The sequence below is a fragment of the Vulpes lagopus genome, chromosome 9 (genome assembly GCF_018345385.1).
Source record: "Vulpes lagopus strain Blue_001 chromosome 9, ASM1834538v1, whole genome shotgun sequence".
Lineage (NCBI taxonomy): Eukaryota > Metazoa > Chordata > Mammalia > Carnivora > Canidae > Vulpes > Vulpes lagopus.
In genome coordinates, this window is record NC_054832.1 from 9,437,571 (window position 1) to 9,457,805 (window position 20,235).

General features: G+C 44.8%; 1 protein-coding gene across 1 annotated transcript in view; it reads left to right on the forward strand.

Moving 5' to 3' along the window:
- KCNQ3 (potassium voltage-gated channel subfamily Q member 3) overlaps positions 1-20,235 on the forward strand; it is a 299,372-nt gene that overhangs the window by 269,032 nt on the left and 10,105 nt on the right. Inside the window, 6 exon segments of the mRNA XM_041769690.1 lie at positions 11,266-11,468; positions 12,375-12,477; positions 14,848-14,979; positions 17,741-17,839; positions 19,412-19,440; positions 19,443-19,495. Of these exon segments, the coding sequence (XP_041625624.1) occupies positions 11,266-11,468; positions 12,375-12,477; positions 14,848-14,979; positions 17,741-17,839; positions 19,412-19,440; positions 19,443-19,495 (619 nt within the window).

Here is a 20,235-nt window from a genome sequence, read left to right on the forward strand (position 1 = left end):
CATGAGAGGAGGCTGTGGAGACAGGGAAAGGCACAGAGCCAGGATCTCTGATGGAGTGAAGGAGCATTTGGTCAGACACTATAATTCACACTTTACCTTCTCCCTGTGACACTGACCACATGAAATTGATCTCACAGGATGACAGATGATGTTGGCAATAAATCTACTTCTGGGCCCTGGAATCAATGCCTGTTAAAGGTGTTCAGGAATTTAGAGATTAATCCAATCCCCCAATTTTACTGATGAGAAGATTGTTGCCCAGAGCAAAATAAGAGTCTTGGATACAATTCCATAGCTATTAATGTTCTGTCCTGCCAAGCAGACCCTGCAACACTAGTCCCAGGCTGCAGAATAGCTAAGATGTAGAAAATTTGGACCAATTTCGTTGAACTTCAGGGTGATCCCCAACATTTCCTGAGGGCTTAGTGTCAGTTTCCTTTTTGGAAAATGGGGTGTGCCTATTTATAGCACCCCTTTTCCTCTGAATTGTGAGCTGAGAAATAGGAGTCAGAAACAGATCAAAATGTAGGCCACATTCGCTGCGTGAAGCAGGATTGGCTCTGGGAGCAACAGTGAGTGTCCTAACACTTCCCTCTAAGTTTGGCCTTAGGACCAGCACACAGAGCAGACACTCACTCACCCAGGCAGATACCTGTGGCCATGGCTTGTCTGACTCCATGGGGCACTGAGAGCCAGACAGAGACCATTTGTGTCCCTGAAGACAGGAATGACCTTTAATGTTGAAGTCTACCCAATTAAGAAGATGGGCCAATGGCTATTTCACATACCTTCATCAGATAATTCACCTCGTCCCATGGGAAGATGCCAGTAGAGGGCTAGGGGTTTCTTCTCAATCCTTCTAAGAGTGTGGAAATTCCATTTTTATGACTTTACAAAAATATGAAAAAAGATGGTCCTCCCTACCCTTCCTGTGGCCTCCTGTCTCCACATGATACATCATTCTTTAGCCCACATAAATGTTATACAGCTCTCTGGCTTGGTTCCATCAGTCTGAAAACAGTACTCATCCTCTATGCCCTCACCTTTTGCTGCCTTGGTTTCCTGGGGCTGCCATAACAAACCACCGCAAACTGTGTGACTAAAATCAACAGAAATTCATTTTCTCACTGTTCTCGAGGTTGGACATCTTAAATCAAGATGTCATCAGAGCCATATCCTTCCAATGGCCATGGGGATTGCATCCTCCTTGCCTCCTCCTGGCTTCTGGCGATTTTTGGTAATCCTTGTCATTCCTTGGCCTTGTGGGCCCATCACTCCGTTCTCTCTGCCTCCATTTTCATGTGGCTTTCTTCCCTTTGTGTGCATCTGTATCTCTGTACCCAAACCTCCCTCTCCTTTCTCTTATAAAGACACCAGTCATTGGACTAAGAGCTCATCCTACTCCAGTGTGAGGTCATATCAATTGATTACATCTGCAAAGGCTCTATTTCCAAAAAAGTTCACATTGGCAGCTATCAGGTCAGGGTTTGAGCATATCTTTTGAGAAACACATTTGCCAAAGGCAAGCACAATTGGTTTGCATATATGGTGGGAAGCTGTCTGAGCAGATCCAGGATATATGATTTTCAGAGGGACATTTATGAAAGTTTGATTTCAGTATCTCCTGCACAGATGAAGACTTGGGGGCTCAGTAGGTGAAAGAACTCACACAAATCTCAGCCCAAATTGCACAAATAGGATTGGATCCTATGTCTACCTGGCTCCCTCCGGAGCTGTGGTCCTCTCTCCTCTTTAACCAGGGACTAAAAATAAACAGGTGGTTGAATTAAGAGGTAGTCATGGCAACAGAAGCTGAGAACAGACTCCAGAATTAGACCATCAGACCTCAATGCCTGGCTGCCCTACTTACTAGCTGAGTGTTCTTGGGTAACTCAAGCAGCCTCTCATGTCCTCATGTCCTTATCTGTGAAGTGGGGATGACTTCTAGGCTGATTGGAATGGTACATGTGGCCTGGCACATAGTAAATTCTCACTAGAGATTGGTGCTGGTCAGTTGGTATATTCTTCATATGTGAGATTTGGATACACAGAGAAAATAATTCTTCTAGGAAAGCAACAGAGAGAAGTGTCTTGCTCCTCACTTACATTAGTGTGTGAGTCTGGGTGTCCTCTGAGCACCAGCTGTAAATGTCCTGGAATCGTGCTCACAGATTCCCAGATTCACTGGATCAGAGGAAGTAGGCCATTGGTTTAGCTAACTTTGCAAACCTGTCCAGATGGAAGAAAACCAGATTAACACATCAGGTTTATTTCCAGGTCGTGAAGCTGTTTCTATAGCCCTGCAGCCAATTGAATCACGATCTGCCTCCTTGTCCTCGCTTTATCTGCCCCCACCCTTCCCCAACCCAGATAGTCCCTTGGAAGCCACACTTACCTGTCCTAGGCTGTCTCATCCCTAGAAGGTAGAAGTCAGACTAGGGGATCTCTAAGCCAATTTAGGTCCTGTGTGCTGTGAGTTTGTGGCCACAGCAGCAGAACTGGTTCCATGTTATGCTGCTGCATCAGACACTGTGAGTTATGGGTCGCTCTTGACGAATTTTGACTGCGTGTTCTTAGACACATTGCCAAACCTCCATATGTCATTTCCCCAGCAATGTAATAGTTATGGTGAGAGTACCTACCTCCTTAGGACTATTGTAAGAATTAGATGCTTAGAATAGAGCCTTACCCATGACAAGTACTACACAGGGTTTGCTTTTATTATGATCACTGTTATTATCCTGATCAGCACCCATGCTTCTGGGCTTTCTGTCCCCAGTCTTTTCTTACATAATGCAGGTCTGGCTTAGGAGTCACATCAACTTCTGTCTGAATCCTAGCTTTGCGATACTTTTATCCTCCCTCTCACCCTCCCTCCTTCTTTCCTTCCTTCCTTTCTTTAAGAGCCCTGCTTTGCGTCAGACCCTGGAGATTCCCAGAAAATTGGAACTCTTCGTCTGGCAGGGAGGCAGATGTGTCAACGGAAGAAGAACAGTGTAGTGTGGAGGGTGCTGGTATGGGAATGTTATAGACACATGGGGTAGAGAGAACAAAGAAAGAAAGGAGCTCTGAGTTCTGCCTGCAGATCAGGAAAGGATCCACAGGGGTATTTGCTTTAGTCTGTCAAGGACTGAGTAGCCTTTCACTGGGCTAAGAGAGGGGTTAAGACCCTAATTTTGTCCCTTCTCTCCTTCATGCTTTCATCCTTCGAACTAACAATGATTGAGTGCCTAGGCCTGTATTCTTGCCACAGGCCATCTATTTCTATCTGAGAAATCCATGGGAATGCCAACACATTAAAGAAGAAGAGCATGCAGATATCCCAAGGAAATGCACAAAATGCCTAAACACATTAGTCTTCATTTCTGTGTACCGAAATTTATTTTGTAGCTACAAACAAAGGATATGAGTTATTGGGTTCTCCCAGCCCTACTGTGAACAATGTGAGAGCCTAGAGAAATTATCACTTTCTTCATCAACATCAGTGCCATTAATGGAGGGCCTGTCAAATTCCAACCCCTGATGAGTGCCTGCTGTACCTGCTTTGTCATCTAATCCCCAGTTAAGATTTCCCACTTTATTAAAAAAGAAACAGGGTCGAGACAGCAATTTGCATTCATAGTCTTTTCTCAGAAAAAAATAGGACACTCAGGCCTCAAAGATTTGGCACACGGATGGTGACAGGTTGACAGGTGTTTTTTTGTTTGTTTTTATCTCTTTGCCTTCTCAGTCTTTTTTGATGCAGACCATGATGCTAAAGGAGCCTTCTAAAAGAGGGCTGCCTATCTTGTGTAAGGCTCCACCTTTTCCATCTGGAAAGATGGAAGGATGAAAGCATGATGGAGAGAAGGGACAAAATCCTGTAGGTTGGATTGGCTGCTCTGTGCTGGTCAGAGGGTTTCTCACAACAAAACACAAGACAGATTGACCTCTTCTTCCAAAAGACTCTTCTCTTGGCTGCAGTGACACTATGCTCGGGTTGTCCCCCTCTATTTATCCCTTACCCATCCATCCATCCTCTTATTCAATGACTTTTCATGAAGATCCTTTTGTGTCCCAGAAACCATAGTAAGGATTATAGCTACAGATAAGAAAGACAAGGTCCGCAAGTGTTTACTTGACAGATGTCATTCAGTGTTCCTTCCTAACATGTCCCAAGCTGAACTCTTGTTTTTCAGTTTAAGTTTTATTAGCTTTTCCAGGAAAGACATGCCCAACAAAAAGTGGCATGAGGAGGGTAGAGAATATAGTCAAGTTGGTCCCAAGAGAAGTTGTTCACTAAGCACAGTTTGCCTTTGACGTTCTTTCACTCACCTGCTGGGTTTTCTCCCTTCCAACTTCTTCATGGCATCACAGCCTCGTTGACAACTGCTCTTCACTACTGCCATCTTATTCCATACCCTGGACGGGAGATAGGGCAGGGATTGCATTTAAAAGTACCACTCCCTCTCTGTGTCTCTCATGAATAAATTTAGAGAATTATTTTTAAAAAAGTACCACTCCCCTTCCCCCCCCCCCCAATAAAGTACCACTCCCAGGTCTCTCTCTTTGTACTTTGTTCATAGGAGCACTTTTATGAGTTTTTAATGTGCAAAAATAGGTGAAGAGCTGAATTTGAGATTAGGGATAAAAGAGAGTTTAGTTGAATTGAGAGTAAGAAAAATCTAGACTGGAACAAGACTCAACCTAGAGGGAGTATATTAGACAGGGAAAATGGTAGTGTACAGGGAGGCCAGAATCCAGCAGGGTGGCCTAGCCACTGAACAATTTCCAGTGTAGAGTGTTTAAATGACTTTTTAATTTAATTTTTAAATTTTAATTTTCTGGGAGAAAAACCACCATTTGCATTGTTTATAAATCAAAATAATATAGAATCATATTGTGAAATGTCGTGATCCAACTTGTGTCCCGATGAATCCTTTTCTGCCCTTTCATCCCACACAGGTCATTTCTTTTTTGAATTTCTAGGGTATCTTTCTTTTCAGTTTCCTCATGCAAACATAAAGCAAAATTAACTTATACTTTTTATTTTTCCACTTTCCTAACGTGTTTTAGTAGTGATAGCTAATATTCAATTTAAGTTATTTGAGCTGTGAGGCAAAATCTCACAATTTAGTAAAATCTGCCTCACATAACAGTCTTGTACGAAGTGTGTGATTGCATATGTGTCACGGAAAGGGGCTGCCAAGTTCAACTTTTGGTTTCTTCTCCAAATCCCTCCTTTTTTTTTTGTTCCCATCTTGCTCATCTAAAACAATGGCATCACCACTTACCCATTTGTGTAGTTGGAAACCTAGCAGCGGCTCCTTATCTGTCTCTTTCCCTCACAAACCACATGGAGTCCATCAGGGAAGACTGTTGTGGTTCCAAAATACAAGTCAGAGTTCTACTCTCCTCCCACCATGATCACCCTGATTCATGCCACTAGCACCTCTCACCTGGAAAACTTCGTGATTTCTCATTGGTCTTTTTTTGTCCTCATTCTCCTTCAATCCACCACCAAGCAGCTGTTTTGTTCCTTTTTTTTTTTTTAATTTTTGATTGTAGTAACATACACATAACAGAAAAATGGTTGGCTTAATCACTTTTAAGTATATAGTGAAGTATGTGCACCTTGTTGTGCAACCAATCTCCAGAACTGCCTCATCTTGTAAAACTGAAACTCAGAACCCATTAAAAACAACTCATTTTCTGCTCTCCCCAGTCTCTGACAACCACCATTCTACTCTCTATCTCTATGAATTTGACTACTCCAGATACCTCATATGAGTAGAATCATACACTATTTGTCTTTTTGTTACTGGCTTATTTAACTTTACATAATGCATTCAAGATTAATTGTGGCATGTGTCCGAACTTCCTCCCTGAATGATATTCCACTGTGTAGATTTATCCATTGATTCCTTGATGGACTTTTGGGTTGTTTCTACCTTCTGGCATTGTGAATAGTGCTGCTGTGAACAGGGTTGTTCTTTCTTTTTTTTTTTTTTAATTTTTTATTTATTTATGATAGTCATACAGAGAGAGAGAGAGAGAGAGGCAGAGACACAGGCAGAGGGAGAAGCAGGCTCCATGCACCGGGAGCCCGATGTGGGATTCGATCCCGGGTCTCCAGGATCGCGCCCTGGGCCAAAGGCAGGCGCCAAACCGCTGCACCACCCAGGGATCCCAGGGTTGTTCTTTCTTAAATGCAAAGTTGCTATACTCTTCCCTTCATAAAACTCTTAATGGCTTCCAAGTGCCCTTAAAATCAAGCGGAAATTTATATTTTCTGTTCTTAATTCTGAATCATACTTCTAGAATTCCTGCCAATCACGTCTCCTACCTCACCTTGGGCCACTCTGCCCTTCATTCACAATGTTCTGGTCATGTACCCCCCTTCTGTTACACCCAGTGTTCACACCCCTTGTACCCACAAGTGGTTCTTCTGCCTAGGGAATGCTTGCCCCTTTTCTTTGAGGTCTGGCTTCTCACCTTTCAGGTCTCAGCTTCACCATCCGGACTACCATCACTTCGATCTCACACTACTGAGACCAGCCACTTAATTGGTCTTCCCATCTACCCAAGAGGCCTTTCCTTACCACTCCACCAAAGTCAACCTCCTGTTACACTCCACTACTGCCCTCTCTTTGTTCCTTGGTCAGATTTCTAGCAGTCTGCATGTCTGTTTGCTTATTATATGTCTCCCCAACCTCATCATAAGCTCATTGGAGGCTGAAAACCATGTCTGTTTCAGTTATTACTATATCCTCAGCAGGTTACCAAGGGCCTAGCATTTACAAGGTGTAAAATACATTTTTGTTGAATAAATAAATAACATTAGCTTTATTTTACAGGTGGAAAAACTAAATCAGAAAGAGCTAATCACTTAACCAAGTTGAAATCTTAACTACAGAGTTGAAGTTTGAACACAGATCTCTTACTCCAAAGTCCACTCTTTCCATCATGCAGCATCCCTCCCTCAGCTGAAGTTGGATGCATTTTATTAATAAAAGATCACGTATTGTTTTCTTTCATTCATTCAGTATCCAAATAACGCTTTCAGTGGTGACAGCATGCCAGGTGCTGTGTTAGGTACTGGGTAATTGACCCAAGTATGGTTTGTGGACAGTTAGCTTACCTTTTAGTTACTCAGACTCAACAACATGGACATTTTGGGTGGGATGATTCCTTGTTGTCAGGGGCTACCCTGTGTGTTTGTAGGATGTCTAGCAGCATCCCTGGCCTTGACCCACTGGAGGCCAAGAGCACACCCCAAGTTATGCCAATCAAACATGATTCCAGACATTACCAGATGTCCACTGGGGGGCAAAATTTCCCCCAGTTGAGAACCACTGCTTTGATGAAAAAGAATCCCTAGTAACTCAAAGATTTCACCATGGTGGCCAAGGGCCATGGTTGAGAAAGGCCCACAGAAACCACAATGAGTGGATAGGTAATTGGAGAAAGAGGGGAAGTGAGCCTTGAGGCTGATGCTTAGACCAAGTTCAGATGAAAAGTCAGAGTCATTTAGATAAAAGGAAGGATGAAGGTTTTCCTGGGTACAGGTCATGACACACACAAAGGCGAGGAAGCGTGAATGTCAGGGAACTGCATAGAGTTTGACATGGCTGGAGTAACCGGAGGCAGGAGCCCAGGGGAAGTGCTATATCTGCCAGGACAGACTTTACTTTTTGATTTTTACTTTTCTGCCTCTAATCTATCTATTTCTAGTTTTACAATTCATGTTTGAAAATAGTTTGTTCACAATAAATCAGGGCCCCCAGGTAGCCAAGAAAATCTGATGTCAGCTCCAAGGAAGGCTTTGCAAGACCTGTAGAACTCTCCAAGCCCGAATTATGTGCTAGAAATCCATAAGGAGAAGGGCAGAGATGGGATTGTGTTTCAGGGGTGAACTTTGCCTAGCATCTAATTATCCTCCAGAGTCTTGGATTTCAAGCAATGCAATTAAGAAGTAAGCTGATCACCCCCATTGCTGGAGGAGGAATTCTGTAAGCCTCTTAGGTGTGATGGCTGGGAATAATTCAGAGCTGAGGTTTCTGACTGATGCCTGACGCCTCTGGGTTCCTAATGCTGTTGGAATCTCTCATAAACCGTCCTCTGTGACCATGGGGTATCACATAAACATCACCGAAGCAATTCAGACTCTTAAAGGTTGCAGTGAAAGTACTGAAATGCCAAACAGGCAAATCCTAAATCCCAACACAGACAGAACCAAGAGGGCCCTCTCATTAACTTCCTAAATCTCAGGTGTTGTGATTTCCAGTCAGGACAGTGTGGTTGCTGTTACTCTTGTCTTGCTTAGTTGATCTGGAATTAACCTCTGTATATACACTTATCTCCTGCTGAGGTCAGGTTAAGTGACAATGGTGAGTGTGTGAGACTGGCATTAGGAAGCACTGTAAAATAATATATAAATCTCAAGAACTTATCTTGGTTCATTTTTTTAAAAACCACTTATTTTGTGGCTCAGGAAATTTTATCCCTCCTTTACACACATGCCATTAGCCCTCTCCTACTTCTGCAGGAAGAGGATTATTTACCAAGATAATGGTGACAGCCAGCATTCACTGAAGGCTTCTCCAATCCTCATTCCAGAAGTGGGCTAAGAGCTTTCCATGCATTCCCTCATTTAACTCTTGCAGAGCCACGCACAGCGAGAGCTGTCATCACCTTACATGTGAGGAGCTGGAGCCAGAAAGAGTGACTTCTGTATCCCGGGTCACCTGTTCCTCAGGACCTTATCCTTCAGGGCTGGGAGTGCCCCAAAGGCCATGATTTTCGCTGCCACCCTGAACATGGGAATGTGCTGAGGAAGGGTGGGTCGTGGGCTCAGAGACAACCAGGCTGAGTCTTTGCTTTGCTGGGACTGCACATCCTGGGGTGGGGGTGGGGCAGTAGAAACGTGCAGCCTGCACACGCTGTGTGACTGTGACAGAGAAAACTGCAGCATGTTGTTGGAGCACTTGGGGAGTACCTGATTTCCAGGGGAGGGGGGATGCCCAGGCTTTTTTAAAGGTAGTTAACAATGAGGTGGGCTGAGAAGGCAGGGCGTGGGGCAGGTGGAGGAGCTGGGCATGCCCAACCATGCAGGTGGGGACACAGGGCCAGCCTGAGTCTTGGGGCAGATGGAAGGACAGATCCGCTGGATGGTATCACAAGACACAGTAGGCAGGTGCCAAGAAGAAGCAGACCAGGTGGGAGACTGTCCTAAAGTCCCCCTTTTACTGAACTCATGGGCAAGAAAGCCTTCTATCTGCTCAGTTGACTTCCTGCCTTGTCCAGTACTTTTAGCCCACAGCCCCTGGTAGATTTCTCTGTCCTAGCAATCATTCATCCAGAACTGGTCAGGAAAGCCACTCTGAAAAATCTGTCTTTGGCACAGGGAGCAAAGAGCCATCTGAGTACTAGAGTTTCCCAGAATGTACTCTGGTCAGGTTATTAATGTAACGACACTGGGAGAGAGAGAACACTCCAGAGGGAGCCAGGAGTCATGACTGCCCATCCATATGTTCATTCACTTATTAATTAACCAAATATATCCTAGTGCCTTCTCTTTGCCAGGCCGAAGGCAGGAAACATTATACATCTTCCCATATGTCATGCTCCCCGGACCAAACTCTGTGCAGCAGGTGCTGTTAGGCCCGCGTACCATTGAGGATCTGGTGCTAAGAGAGTTCAGGGCACCTGCTCAGCAAGGCGAGTGTTCTTCGCTCCTCCAAGTTTCCAACACCCATGACCTCCCCCCCACCCCCTTGCTACAGAGATACCAGAAGCTTCTGGCAGAAAGCACATGGTTGCAATACCCCGACACACTCCTTAGAAAAACTAAATCAGCTCAGGCCAATGCAGAGTGACCTCAATAACCCATATTCATCCACTTACTCATTTATTCTACAAGTACATGGTGCACTCACCGTGTGCCAAGCTCTGTGTGGGGTAGTAGGAGGAAGCCACTGAGTGGAGTCTGTCGATGTGTGAAAACTTGCAGCGTGGCTTTTCTCTGGTAAAAGGCCCTTGTTCCTCGTGTCCACTAGAGTGGGGGTGGAGGTTGAGAAATAGAGGGATAGAGGGAGAAAAAATAATATATTTATAGAGCACCTACTGTGTGCCAGGCTCTACGCCAAATCCTTGATAACATCATCTCATAGTTAGTAGGTAAAGAGGAGAGCGGGCATCCCTACTTTAAAGATGAGACGCCTGAGACTCAGAAAGTGCACGGATTTGCCCAAGGTCACCTGCATGGCCAGGGGTGGAGCTGGACCCAGTTTTGCACCGGGGCTACTTTACGTGGGACTTACTAACCTTTGTGTGTGTGTGTGTGTGTGTGTGTGTGTGTGTGTGTGTGTGCACGCACGCCAAGAACACTTTTGGCAGTGTAATGAAGTCCAGGGAAACTTTCTCAGAATCAATCTCGAATTCTTAAAGAAAATGCATACAGTTTACAAAAGAAACAGACTGTATTGTTAACTATCAAAATACTAAAACATTTGAGACGCAGGCGTGCATGTGCTTCTCCGTGATGGATTTAATGACAAGACCTGTGGCCGGTCAGGATACTACTATAATCTGGAAACAGCTCTGAGCACAGCAGTCCCCAGAGATAATAAGATCTAAAATGCCCCGTGATTTCTGTTGTGGAAGACACAGGTTAAGACTGGGGCATTGAGGAGATTGCTAGGGTTTGTTACCCACATTCATAATCGAGAGATGTGCTGATTTCAGTTAGAGGTTAGTAAACTAAAGATGCACTGTTTTTCCCCATCCAAGCCTAGGGACCGCCTCCCCTCCACGTGCTATCCACGGGGTGGGAGGATCTGCAGACATCTGGGTTAGGGTGCCTGCTTTCTGTAATTTCTATCATTCGAGTCTGTTTGAAGAACCTTTGAAAGGCCTCTTCTGTGAGAGCTGCTCCCTGAGCACCAGAGCATGGTACCAAGGAGGTTACTGATGCAGAGGAGACGGGACAGGGGAAGGCATGGAGCTCAGCCACCTGTCACTGTGAGCTGGGCATTTGATGTCCTCTATGTCCTTTGAGCTCCATGTGAGCATCCGAGGAAAGTGAAGTGCAGAGAAGTTAAGCAGCGTGCCCACGGGGTCCTGGCTCATGAGCTGCCGAGCCCCGTCCCACCCCGAGCCGCCAAGTCAGCTTTAGCCTCCCCCAGCACGCGTGGAGGTCAAGTGTGAGTCTTTATGGAGAGGGACGGGGAATCACGAAAGCCTGCACTCAAGGAGGAAAATTGTTCACTTTTGCTTATTTTGTAGCCAAAAGCTGGGTCTCTTGGATCGGGTTCGCCTTTCTAATCCTCGTGGTAGCAATACTAAAGGAAAGCTATTTACCCCTCTGAATGTAGATGCCATAGAAGAAAGTCCTTCTAAAGAACCAAAGCCTGTGGGCTTAAACAATAAAGAACGTTTCCGCACCGCCTTCCGCATGAAAGCCTACGCTTTCTGGCAGAGCTCTGAAGGTGAGGCCCTTCTCATCCCTGGCTCTCTGTCTCCTCCTCTTCTCCCTCTGCCTCACTCGCCCTCCCCTTCCTCCCTTCCTCCTTCCCCAGGGGAAGATCTGCCCTCCCTTCCCTCTCCTCCATCCCTCCCTCCCCAAAGGGAAGACCTGCCCCATTTGTAGAGCAGCCCATCCCTACCTTCCTGAACCAGTTTCACGCTTCACCCCATGCACACCCGCCAGGCTGGGAGCACCTGTGGCACCTCCCCACAGCTCAGGGAGCAGGGGGCTCCCAAGTTAGCTGTTCTCCAGGCCAGGATTGCCACACTCATCTAGCAGGTACCTCCAGGGAGCCTTGGGACTGAAAGCCTTGATCCCCAAGGGTGGCTACATGGAGGTCAACTTGAAGGATAGACAGGGCCAGGTGCAGAGTGATCTCGAGACCTAGGGGCCTCAGTACCCCCGGGTGCGGGAAGAGGTCATAGAAAAGAGCAATATGTCTGTATGTCCCTTTGGCTTGTGACAAGGGAGGACAAGCAGGGCTCAGAAGGTGACCCCACAAGGCCACCAGGGTAGTGACTGACAGAGCAAGAATCTGGACTCGGGTGTCTGACTGTAACACGCATGTAGATGGATGCCCTTAGTCTCTGAGAGGCCACTCAGGAACCCCAAAACTTAGTCACCACCTTGTTAGCCTTCTCCCTAGTCAACAGTCCTGAACTTCGGGCACCTCTGACACTCATGTCTGGAGAATAGAAGGACATGCTAAGAAGGCCTGAATGGTGTCACAACTGGAGAACACCACATGGTTTCACCCAGTGGGAGCAAAGACTCTGGCAGTTGAGCGTTGATAGCTCTGACCAGATGGGGTCCCCAAGCCTTTCCACATGCCATGGCCTGCTGTTTGATATGTGTGTCTCCCTCCCAGATGCTGGGACAGGCGATCCCATGGCAGAAGACAGGGCCTACGGAAATGATTTCCTCATCGAAGAGATGATCCCTACCCTGAAGGCCGCCATCCGAGCCGTCAGGTGAGGCCCCCTCCTCCCCACTGAGGGCCTCCCCAGGCCCTAGTTCAATTCCCACAGGATATTGGCTTTGGGAAGGGCAGTGGGAAGCCCGTCAAGTAACTCCTGAGTCAGGTCCAAGAGCATGTCAATACTCTAACGGGTATACTGCCTGAAGAAAAATGATTTTTACATTAGCAGAGAATCATGGGTAACTCTTGCTCACTGGATTATAAAAATGCTCCCACAGCCTCTTGACCGTATTTCCAATTGTTATGCTCTTGTCTGGCTTTGGCCACCATTTATTTTACAGGTCTCGGAGGGGGCGGGTATATTGACGTGGAGCTTTCTTGCTTTATAGGCTTCCTTTGTAGGAGTTCTCTTCCTTTATAGGCTTCTTACCCAGAATAACCCTTCTTCTCTGTCTTCATCCATCTAGCTTTTTTTAATTAGCATTTTCAGCAAGATAGTCAATTATAGGATTTTTTGTGTGGGTATCAGAAGAGACTATAATCTACCCTGGCTATTTTTGTTTTGCTTCAGAGTTCCACAAGAAAATAAAAATAGGCTTACTAACAGAAAACTTTGATCAGGACATGGGCTTCTAAGCACTCTACAATGGTGGCTGTGAATTCTAGAAACTAAAGTGGCTTCTCCAAGAACTAGTTGTGTTATTTTAAGCAAGATTCCTAGTCCAGTGCATCAGGGAAGCACAATAGGGTTATAATATGTGAAGCTCAGCAAAGCCATTGACCTGGTTTGTCATGACACCACATGTATAATGTGACAGAACTATGGCTGGATGAAAGCAAAACTACTTAGATTCATAACTGGTTGAAAGATTTTCTTCAAACAAATAGTGAATGAGGGGCACCTGGGTGGCTTAGTCAGTTAAGTGTCTGACTCTTGATTTTGGCTCAGGACATGATCTCATGGTTGTGGGATCAAACCCCTCATTGGGCTCCACACTCAGCACAGAGTCTGCCTCAGAGTCTCTCTCTTCCTCTCCCTCTGCCCCTCCCCTGTTCATGTACTCTCTCTGTCTCTCCTCCCACCTCTCTCAAGTAATACATAAATAAAATATGTTTTAAAAAGAAAAAAGAAAAGAAAAGATGAGTCTGTGTCAACCTGGAAGAAAGTCTCTGCCAGGTTGGTCCATGGTCTGGCTTCTGCCTTGTTCTTTTTAGAATTTTTTTATTGACGCCTTAGTTCAGGGGTTGGAAAACTTTCATAAAGAGCCAAATAGTAAATATTTTAGGCTTTGTGGTCCACAGGTCTCTGTTGCAAGTACTCAGCTCTGACTCTGTAGCACAAAAGTAGCCATAGAAGTACATATGTGAATGGGGGTGGCTGTGTTCCAACATAACTTTACTTTCAAAAACAGGCAGTAAGCCAGATTTGGCCTGTGAGCCACACTGTGCTGACACCTGCCTTATAGAGAGCTGCATAAAGGACAGGTTTACAAAATGGCACCCAGTTGGAAAGGATGGCACACGAGTTGGGTGGCATAATAAATATGCCAAAATAGTGTTGAGATGCTGGACCTGGGCTATGACAAACAAAATGAACTCTGAATGCACTACAGAAAGAGACCCAGGGCAAGTAGGAGAAGAGAGGTCCTGGGATAGGCCGTGTTTTCTGGCACCAGCCTATGATTAGGGGTTTTAACTGACGCCATGCTCAGTGGGGGTTGATCCCATGATGGAATTTTCACATTAGCCATCTGGGGTCTCTTCATTGATTCCCAGGATGATGAAGGGGAGGCTTTGGGATCTACGAGTTCTGGGTGCCCCACTTTACTAAGAAGCTAAGAAAACTTAGGGAATAGAATATAATGTCTCTTTTCTAGGCACACAAGTCCAATACTTAAAGAGGCTGTTGAGGAAGAAATTAGTCAGCTGTCCTCAAATAGAAGCAGTGTCACACAGTCAGTGATTAAGAGCATGGGCCTTGTTAGCATATAAACCTGGGTTTGAGAACAGCTCTGACATTATTAGCCAGGTGGCCCTGTGGTGATGCTGGACCTCTCTGGACCACAGTCTTATCATCTACGAGTTGATTTATTAGCATGTTGTACATAAAGCACTTAGCTCAGTGTCTGACCTGGAACAAATTCCCAATACATGCTAGATCTTACTGTTACTATGATTTTATTATTATTCAAATGATTGAAGGGAGATAGTCATGAAGAAGAGACACTAGCCAGCCTAACTCTGTGTGGTTCGAAGGTGTGAACCAGAACCATGAATTGGAACTACCCTCACCCTTACCCTCCTATCAATTCATTTTCTCTTTAGTTCTTTTCTGTCCCTGCCCCTGAGTTTTCTAGGCTTGGATTATAGTTTCCTTTTCTCTCTACTTATGAAGCACACATGTCTCCACTTTGCCTTGCAGAATTCTACAATTCCGTCTCTATAAAAAAAAATTCAAGGAGACTTTGAGGCCTTACGACGTGAAGGATGTGATTGAGCAATATTCTGCAGGACATCTCGACATGCTTTCCAGGATAAAGTACCTTCAGACGAGGTAAGACAGTTGCATCTGGAGGAACTCTGTTCTCCTGACCATTTAGGAATCAAGCCTGATGAAGCTAGCTAGAGCTTATGATGAAAGCCTTTCAGAAATGGTCCAGAATGCCAGGGATAAACTTTAAGAACAAAAACGTTCATCGAATGGATGAACTAATGAATATGTAGGCCAACAAGCACCAAACAGGCTACAAAGAAGCTCTATGACATTGACCTTAGCCAAGGTCAGCACCCTGATTGGTCCTCATGAAGAAAAGGCATATGTGTCTGACTAGCCCCTGATTGTGATATTTTGGATGTTGTCAACAAGATTGAGATGATTATCAACCGAGTCTGAATGTCCAATTATAAATATAAATTTTTCATCATATTAAAAAATGTTCATCAGGTATTATTTATAATAGTGAAAATATGGTATAGAAACAACATCAATGTCCAACTCACAATTACTAAATTTTTGTTGAGCACCTGGATGCTCTACAAATATGTGTCTAAGCCCTTATAACCTCATGAGGTATTGCATTGTAGGTATCCTCTTACAGATGATAAAACCCAAGCTCAAGGGGGCAATGGACTTACCCAAAATTAATCAATGGCAGAGCTAGAAGTCACATCAGATCCAACTGGCTACACAACTTCTGTCTAACTCACCGCATCCCACTTTCTCAACAATATATATAGTGATTAAAAAAAAAAGGTCCCTGCTCTCATTAAAAAGTTATGCAACCATCAAATGACATTTAGAAAATGTATATAATGAGGGGCACCTTAGTGGATCAGTCAGTTAAGCGTCTGACTCTTGATTTTGGCTTAGGTCCTGACTTCAGATCATGAGATCAAGCCCCACATCAGGCTCCACACTGAGTGTGGAGCTTGCTTAAGATTCTCTCTCTCTCTCTCTCTCAAAAAAAAAAATATTCTCTCTCTCCTTCTGCCCCACCCCAACCCCTGCTCATACTATCTCTTTCTAAAAAAAAAAAAAGTGTACATAATCAGATTAAAAAATTATGTGATCTAATAATACAGTCATACATATATACACACTTATACCTATATATATATATCTATGTACTTAAATGTATACAAATGAGTTTTCATATATATTCTCTGCATCAAGTATGTGATATTAATAATATATACTATTCATACATATTCATATTGCAAATTATGTAACATATACTATTACTTAATAGTATATATTATGTATATATTATTACAGACAGTATGATTACAAAAACATATGCACATGTTTACTTAAAACTATACACACACACTCCAGTATAGGGAACCTATACAGGAAAAGAGTAGGTCTTCCCCAGATTATAATAGTAGCTATACTGAGATGATGAGTCCATGTGTGATTTTTTTCCCACTTTTTAAATTTATCAGGTCTTTAATGAATTATAAAAATTCTCTCTTAAAAACCCATTAAAAAAAAAAAACAAAAGACAATATGATGTCAAGACATAGAACTGATGTGGGGAAACCCCAGCCCCCTGTGGGGCTCATTCTCTGGCCTGTGTGAGATTTCAAGTGGACACAAGTCAAGTCCTGTCTGGACTTTGGTTTCCTCATCTGAATAATGTTTTCCCGCCGGGGTGTCCTGCAGAGTTAACAGGACCATCAGATTGAGTGAACAGGAAGTTAACAATGATGTTGGGTTGGAGGAATGCTTATTTGTGACCTTGCCTTATCCACAAATGGAATTATCAACTGCGGTTACTTAGCATAGTGGCAGGCACACAGTCAGTGCTCAATGCCTGCCTCACCAATGAATGTGCAAATGAGTTCTGAGCCTAACGTGCTGTTATTTATGCAAATATGGCTCTCTGAGAAATGGATGGAGCATAATGTCTAGGACATATCAGATCAAAAATATTAGCCCATCTTAATGTGCGCAGAGTGGGCCTTCATGCTGCCATTGCTTTCAGGACTTTTTAGGCACATGTATTTCAAAGAGTCCTGGCTGGAGATTGACCACCTGGATAAGCTAATCGCATACCCCCAGCCATGCTGATATTGTGGTAGGCCAAAGAGAAGAGAAGGGTGGCTGAGTATATGGTGGGGTCAGTGGAGGAGCGGCCGGGTCTGCAGAGAAACAGAACGACCCATGGCTACTTTTGAGTGCATGGTCTTAGTGGTCCTGGGCCTGTAGTGAGCCTTCAAGGTAGCTCCCACACCTTGCCCCAGTCCTGCAGGGCAACGGGGGCATTTGTGTCCAGTTGTGCTCAGGGCAGAATGGATGAGGAGCCTGCGCCTCATGCAGAAACGGAAGCAAGGTGCAGGAGCAGATGCAGATCCATCCCTCCACTGGCCAGGAATCCTGCAGAGCAGCAGCATCTGCACAACTGAAAACAAAGCCTAGGGTTTCGCAAGAAAACTCCCTAATCAGATGTTTGGAGAAAGAGAATAAAAATGCTGGAAGACCAGATAGGCTTTCAGCACACATGACATTTCCTGTAAGAACTAAAAAGATGTGACCCTCACCCTGTTTCTGGTTTAGCTGCCTCTCTCCCCTGGGATGGGGAGATATGCTCACTACTACTAGTTAATAATAATAATAATAATAATAATAATAATAATAGTATCTGGAGATTATAAATTCTCTCTCCTTCACTCTCTTTTCCTTCTCCCTCCCCTCCCCCCCTTCTCTTATATTATTTCAGACCCTGCCTGACTAAAGAAAGCAGGAATTCCTCTCCCCTCTTTGCCTGTAAAGCTCTTTGTAATGTAATCCCTTCCTTGTGTGTCTCTTTCAGAATAGACATGATTTTCACCCCGGGACCTCCATCCACCCCAAAACATAAGAAGTCTCAGAGAGGGGCAGCGTTCACCTACCCATCCCAGCAATCTCCCAGGTGGGACATGAGGACGTGGACTGACCCGCTGCATGTCCCATCCCCATCCCCATCTCCAAACCTCAGCTCACTTCTTTATGGTTGGGGGGTTGGGGAGGATTGCCATTCCTTTTGGGAAAATGAAGAAAAGTGGGTGACACTCCTTTCTTCCGTTGTTGAAAATAAATGTAACAATTTCTATGTTATAAAATTATCAGAGGAGCCCTGTGAGTTTTTTAGAACACAAAGAATACCTCGTGTGAGCAGAGCTGAGGCATCTGCTGGTTGGCTGTTTGGCTTTTCCTGCATAGTTAGCCCTGCATAGACCATACCTCTTCCCAGAGAAGGAAATCAGACATCAGGACTCTGACCACATGGTCACAGGCAGAGCAGGGAAGTTCTGCTCTGCCCACACTAAGTGTTTGGAGATGTCCCTTGTATTGGCCTCGATGAGCCAGGAGCGGTCCTATAGAAAGTCCACTGCCCGAATTTACACCTTCTTTATTCCTAGAGGTCTTCAAGGCAGGGAACATGGATGAGTAAATGGAGTCATGTTTAAGAACCCCCATGAACCTGATAGCAATAAGGTTCCTTCTTATTAGCAAAGTAAGAGCAGAAGTGGGATGACATAAGGCATCAGGCCTTCAGCCTCAGTCCTGGGGATAGAATAGGGAGTGGTGGGCCCTGGGCTCCTGGAGGGCATGTACCCCATCCAAAGGAGGTCATCGTTGCTCTGCTCCACTGTTGCCAATTTTAGGAATCGGTAACTTCTGTTTTCAAAGAGGCTAATTTTTCAAGAAGAACTGGGAATATCCAGATGTCGTGTGAAATTCCTTATTTTTGAGATGGCTTAAATGTTTTAAAACTCTGCTCAAGCTAAGGAAAATACTGGTAGGCTGGAATTAGCATGTGAGCCATGAATTTCCGATGTCTGCTTTAAGTCGGAGACAGGCCATGGACTTAGCAGCAGTCAGTAGCCTCTAAAAGAGAAAACCAACTACTTACAAAGTGCCTGACATAATGGTTGTGAGCAATAGCCAGGCTTGGCTCCCTGCAGGTTCTCTTCTCCATGGAACATAACCTGCACCACCAAGGAGCCAATGCAGGGCACGTCTCAATCCCATTCCTGGCCAACATCCTCTTTTGCATCATTTTCTAGGTTCTCATTCTGTTTCCCCTCACTTAACCAAATGGAACAGATGAGATGTTGATACCCACTATGTAGAATTTCAGAGATTAGCCACCCCTCCACCCCAGCCCAGCCTACCCCACACACATTTAGAGTAGAAGCTCTCAACCTCAGTCCAACACTGAAAGCCAAAGGAATGTGATTTAAAGGCACTTTGAACCCTCTGGGCACAGCTAGGTGCTATATTAACTCTGACCCAAAGCCTCCTAAAATAGCTTGATATTTATTTGGCTTCAACAACTGCTGCAGAGCTTGTGCCTCCAGAGCCAAGTAGGCCTCTTCCAGACTGCATAAGCGTGAGCATGGGGATGATAGCTCCCGGGACCATGGCCCACTCCACTGAGGCAGCCTGGCAAAGCAAAAATAGGTACATCGATCTTACAGACCTGTTGGCTCTTTCCTAGGAATGAACCATATGTAGCCAGAGCATCCACATCGAAATTGAAGACCAAAGCATGATGGGGAAGTTCGTCAAAGTCGAAAGACAGGTAGGTCTTTCCTTTCCTTCCCCCAAAAAAAGCAAAGCACGTAACCTGTATTTTCAAATGTCATTTTTCCCCCATAGGACGATAACATAGCAGAGCCCTCACCACTCAGAAAAAGGAGGTGAAAATTAAATCTGAGTTAGCACTTACTGGCTGTGACCACATGCAAGTTCATTCGTTGTCCTGAGCCTCAGCATCCTCATCTGTAAAATGGGGATCCTAATACCTCACCAGGGTACTATGAGGATTGAATGAGTAGGTACCTGTGAATCATGTAGAATAGTAGCTGGTATGCAGTAGACACTCAACCGGTGTAGATGCTCTTTGCGCGCACCTTGAGATGCTTCCTTAAAAAATGTTAGTTCCCTTCACCCCCTGTCCTTTGTTCCCAGTCCTTCAGTCCTCAGAGTCCGAGTCAGCATGTGGCTCATCTGGAGAGGCCTGGAGCAAGGGGCGTTCTGGGTGGATTTAGTCAGGGCAGAAAGAGAAATCGTTCACGTCCAGCACTCCATGGAGCTGCCCTCTCATTTCTGCAGTGAAGGGGCTGCCACTATGAAGCACAGTCCATTCAACTGCACACTAGACACATGGCTCTGTCCGTTTCCACTAGGATCCCTACCAGCCCTCTTATCTTATTCATAACCCCATAAATTGGATCTGTGCAAAGACAGGCAAGAGGAAATTTGCATGATTATGCTTTCTCGGCATGTCAAGAATATCATTTTTCATTTTTACATTTTAAT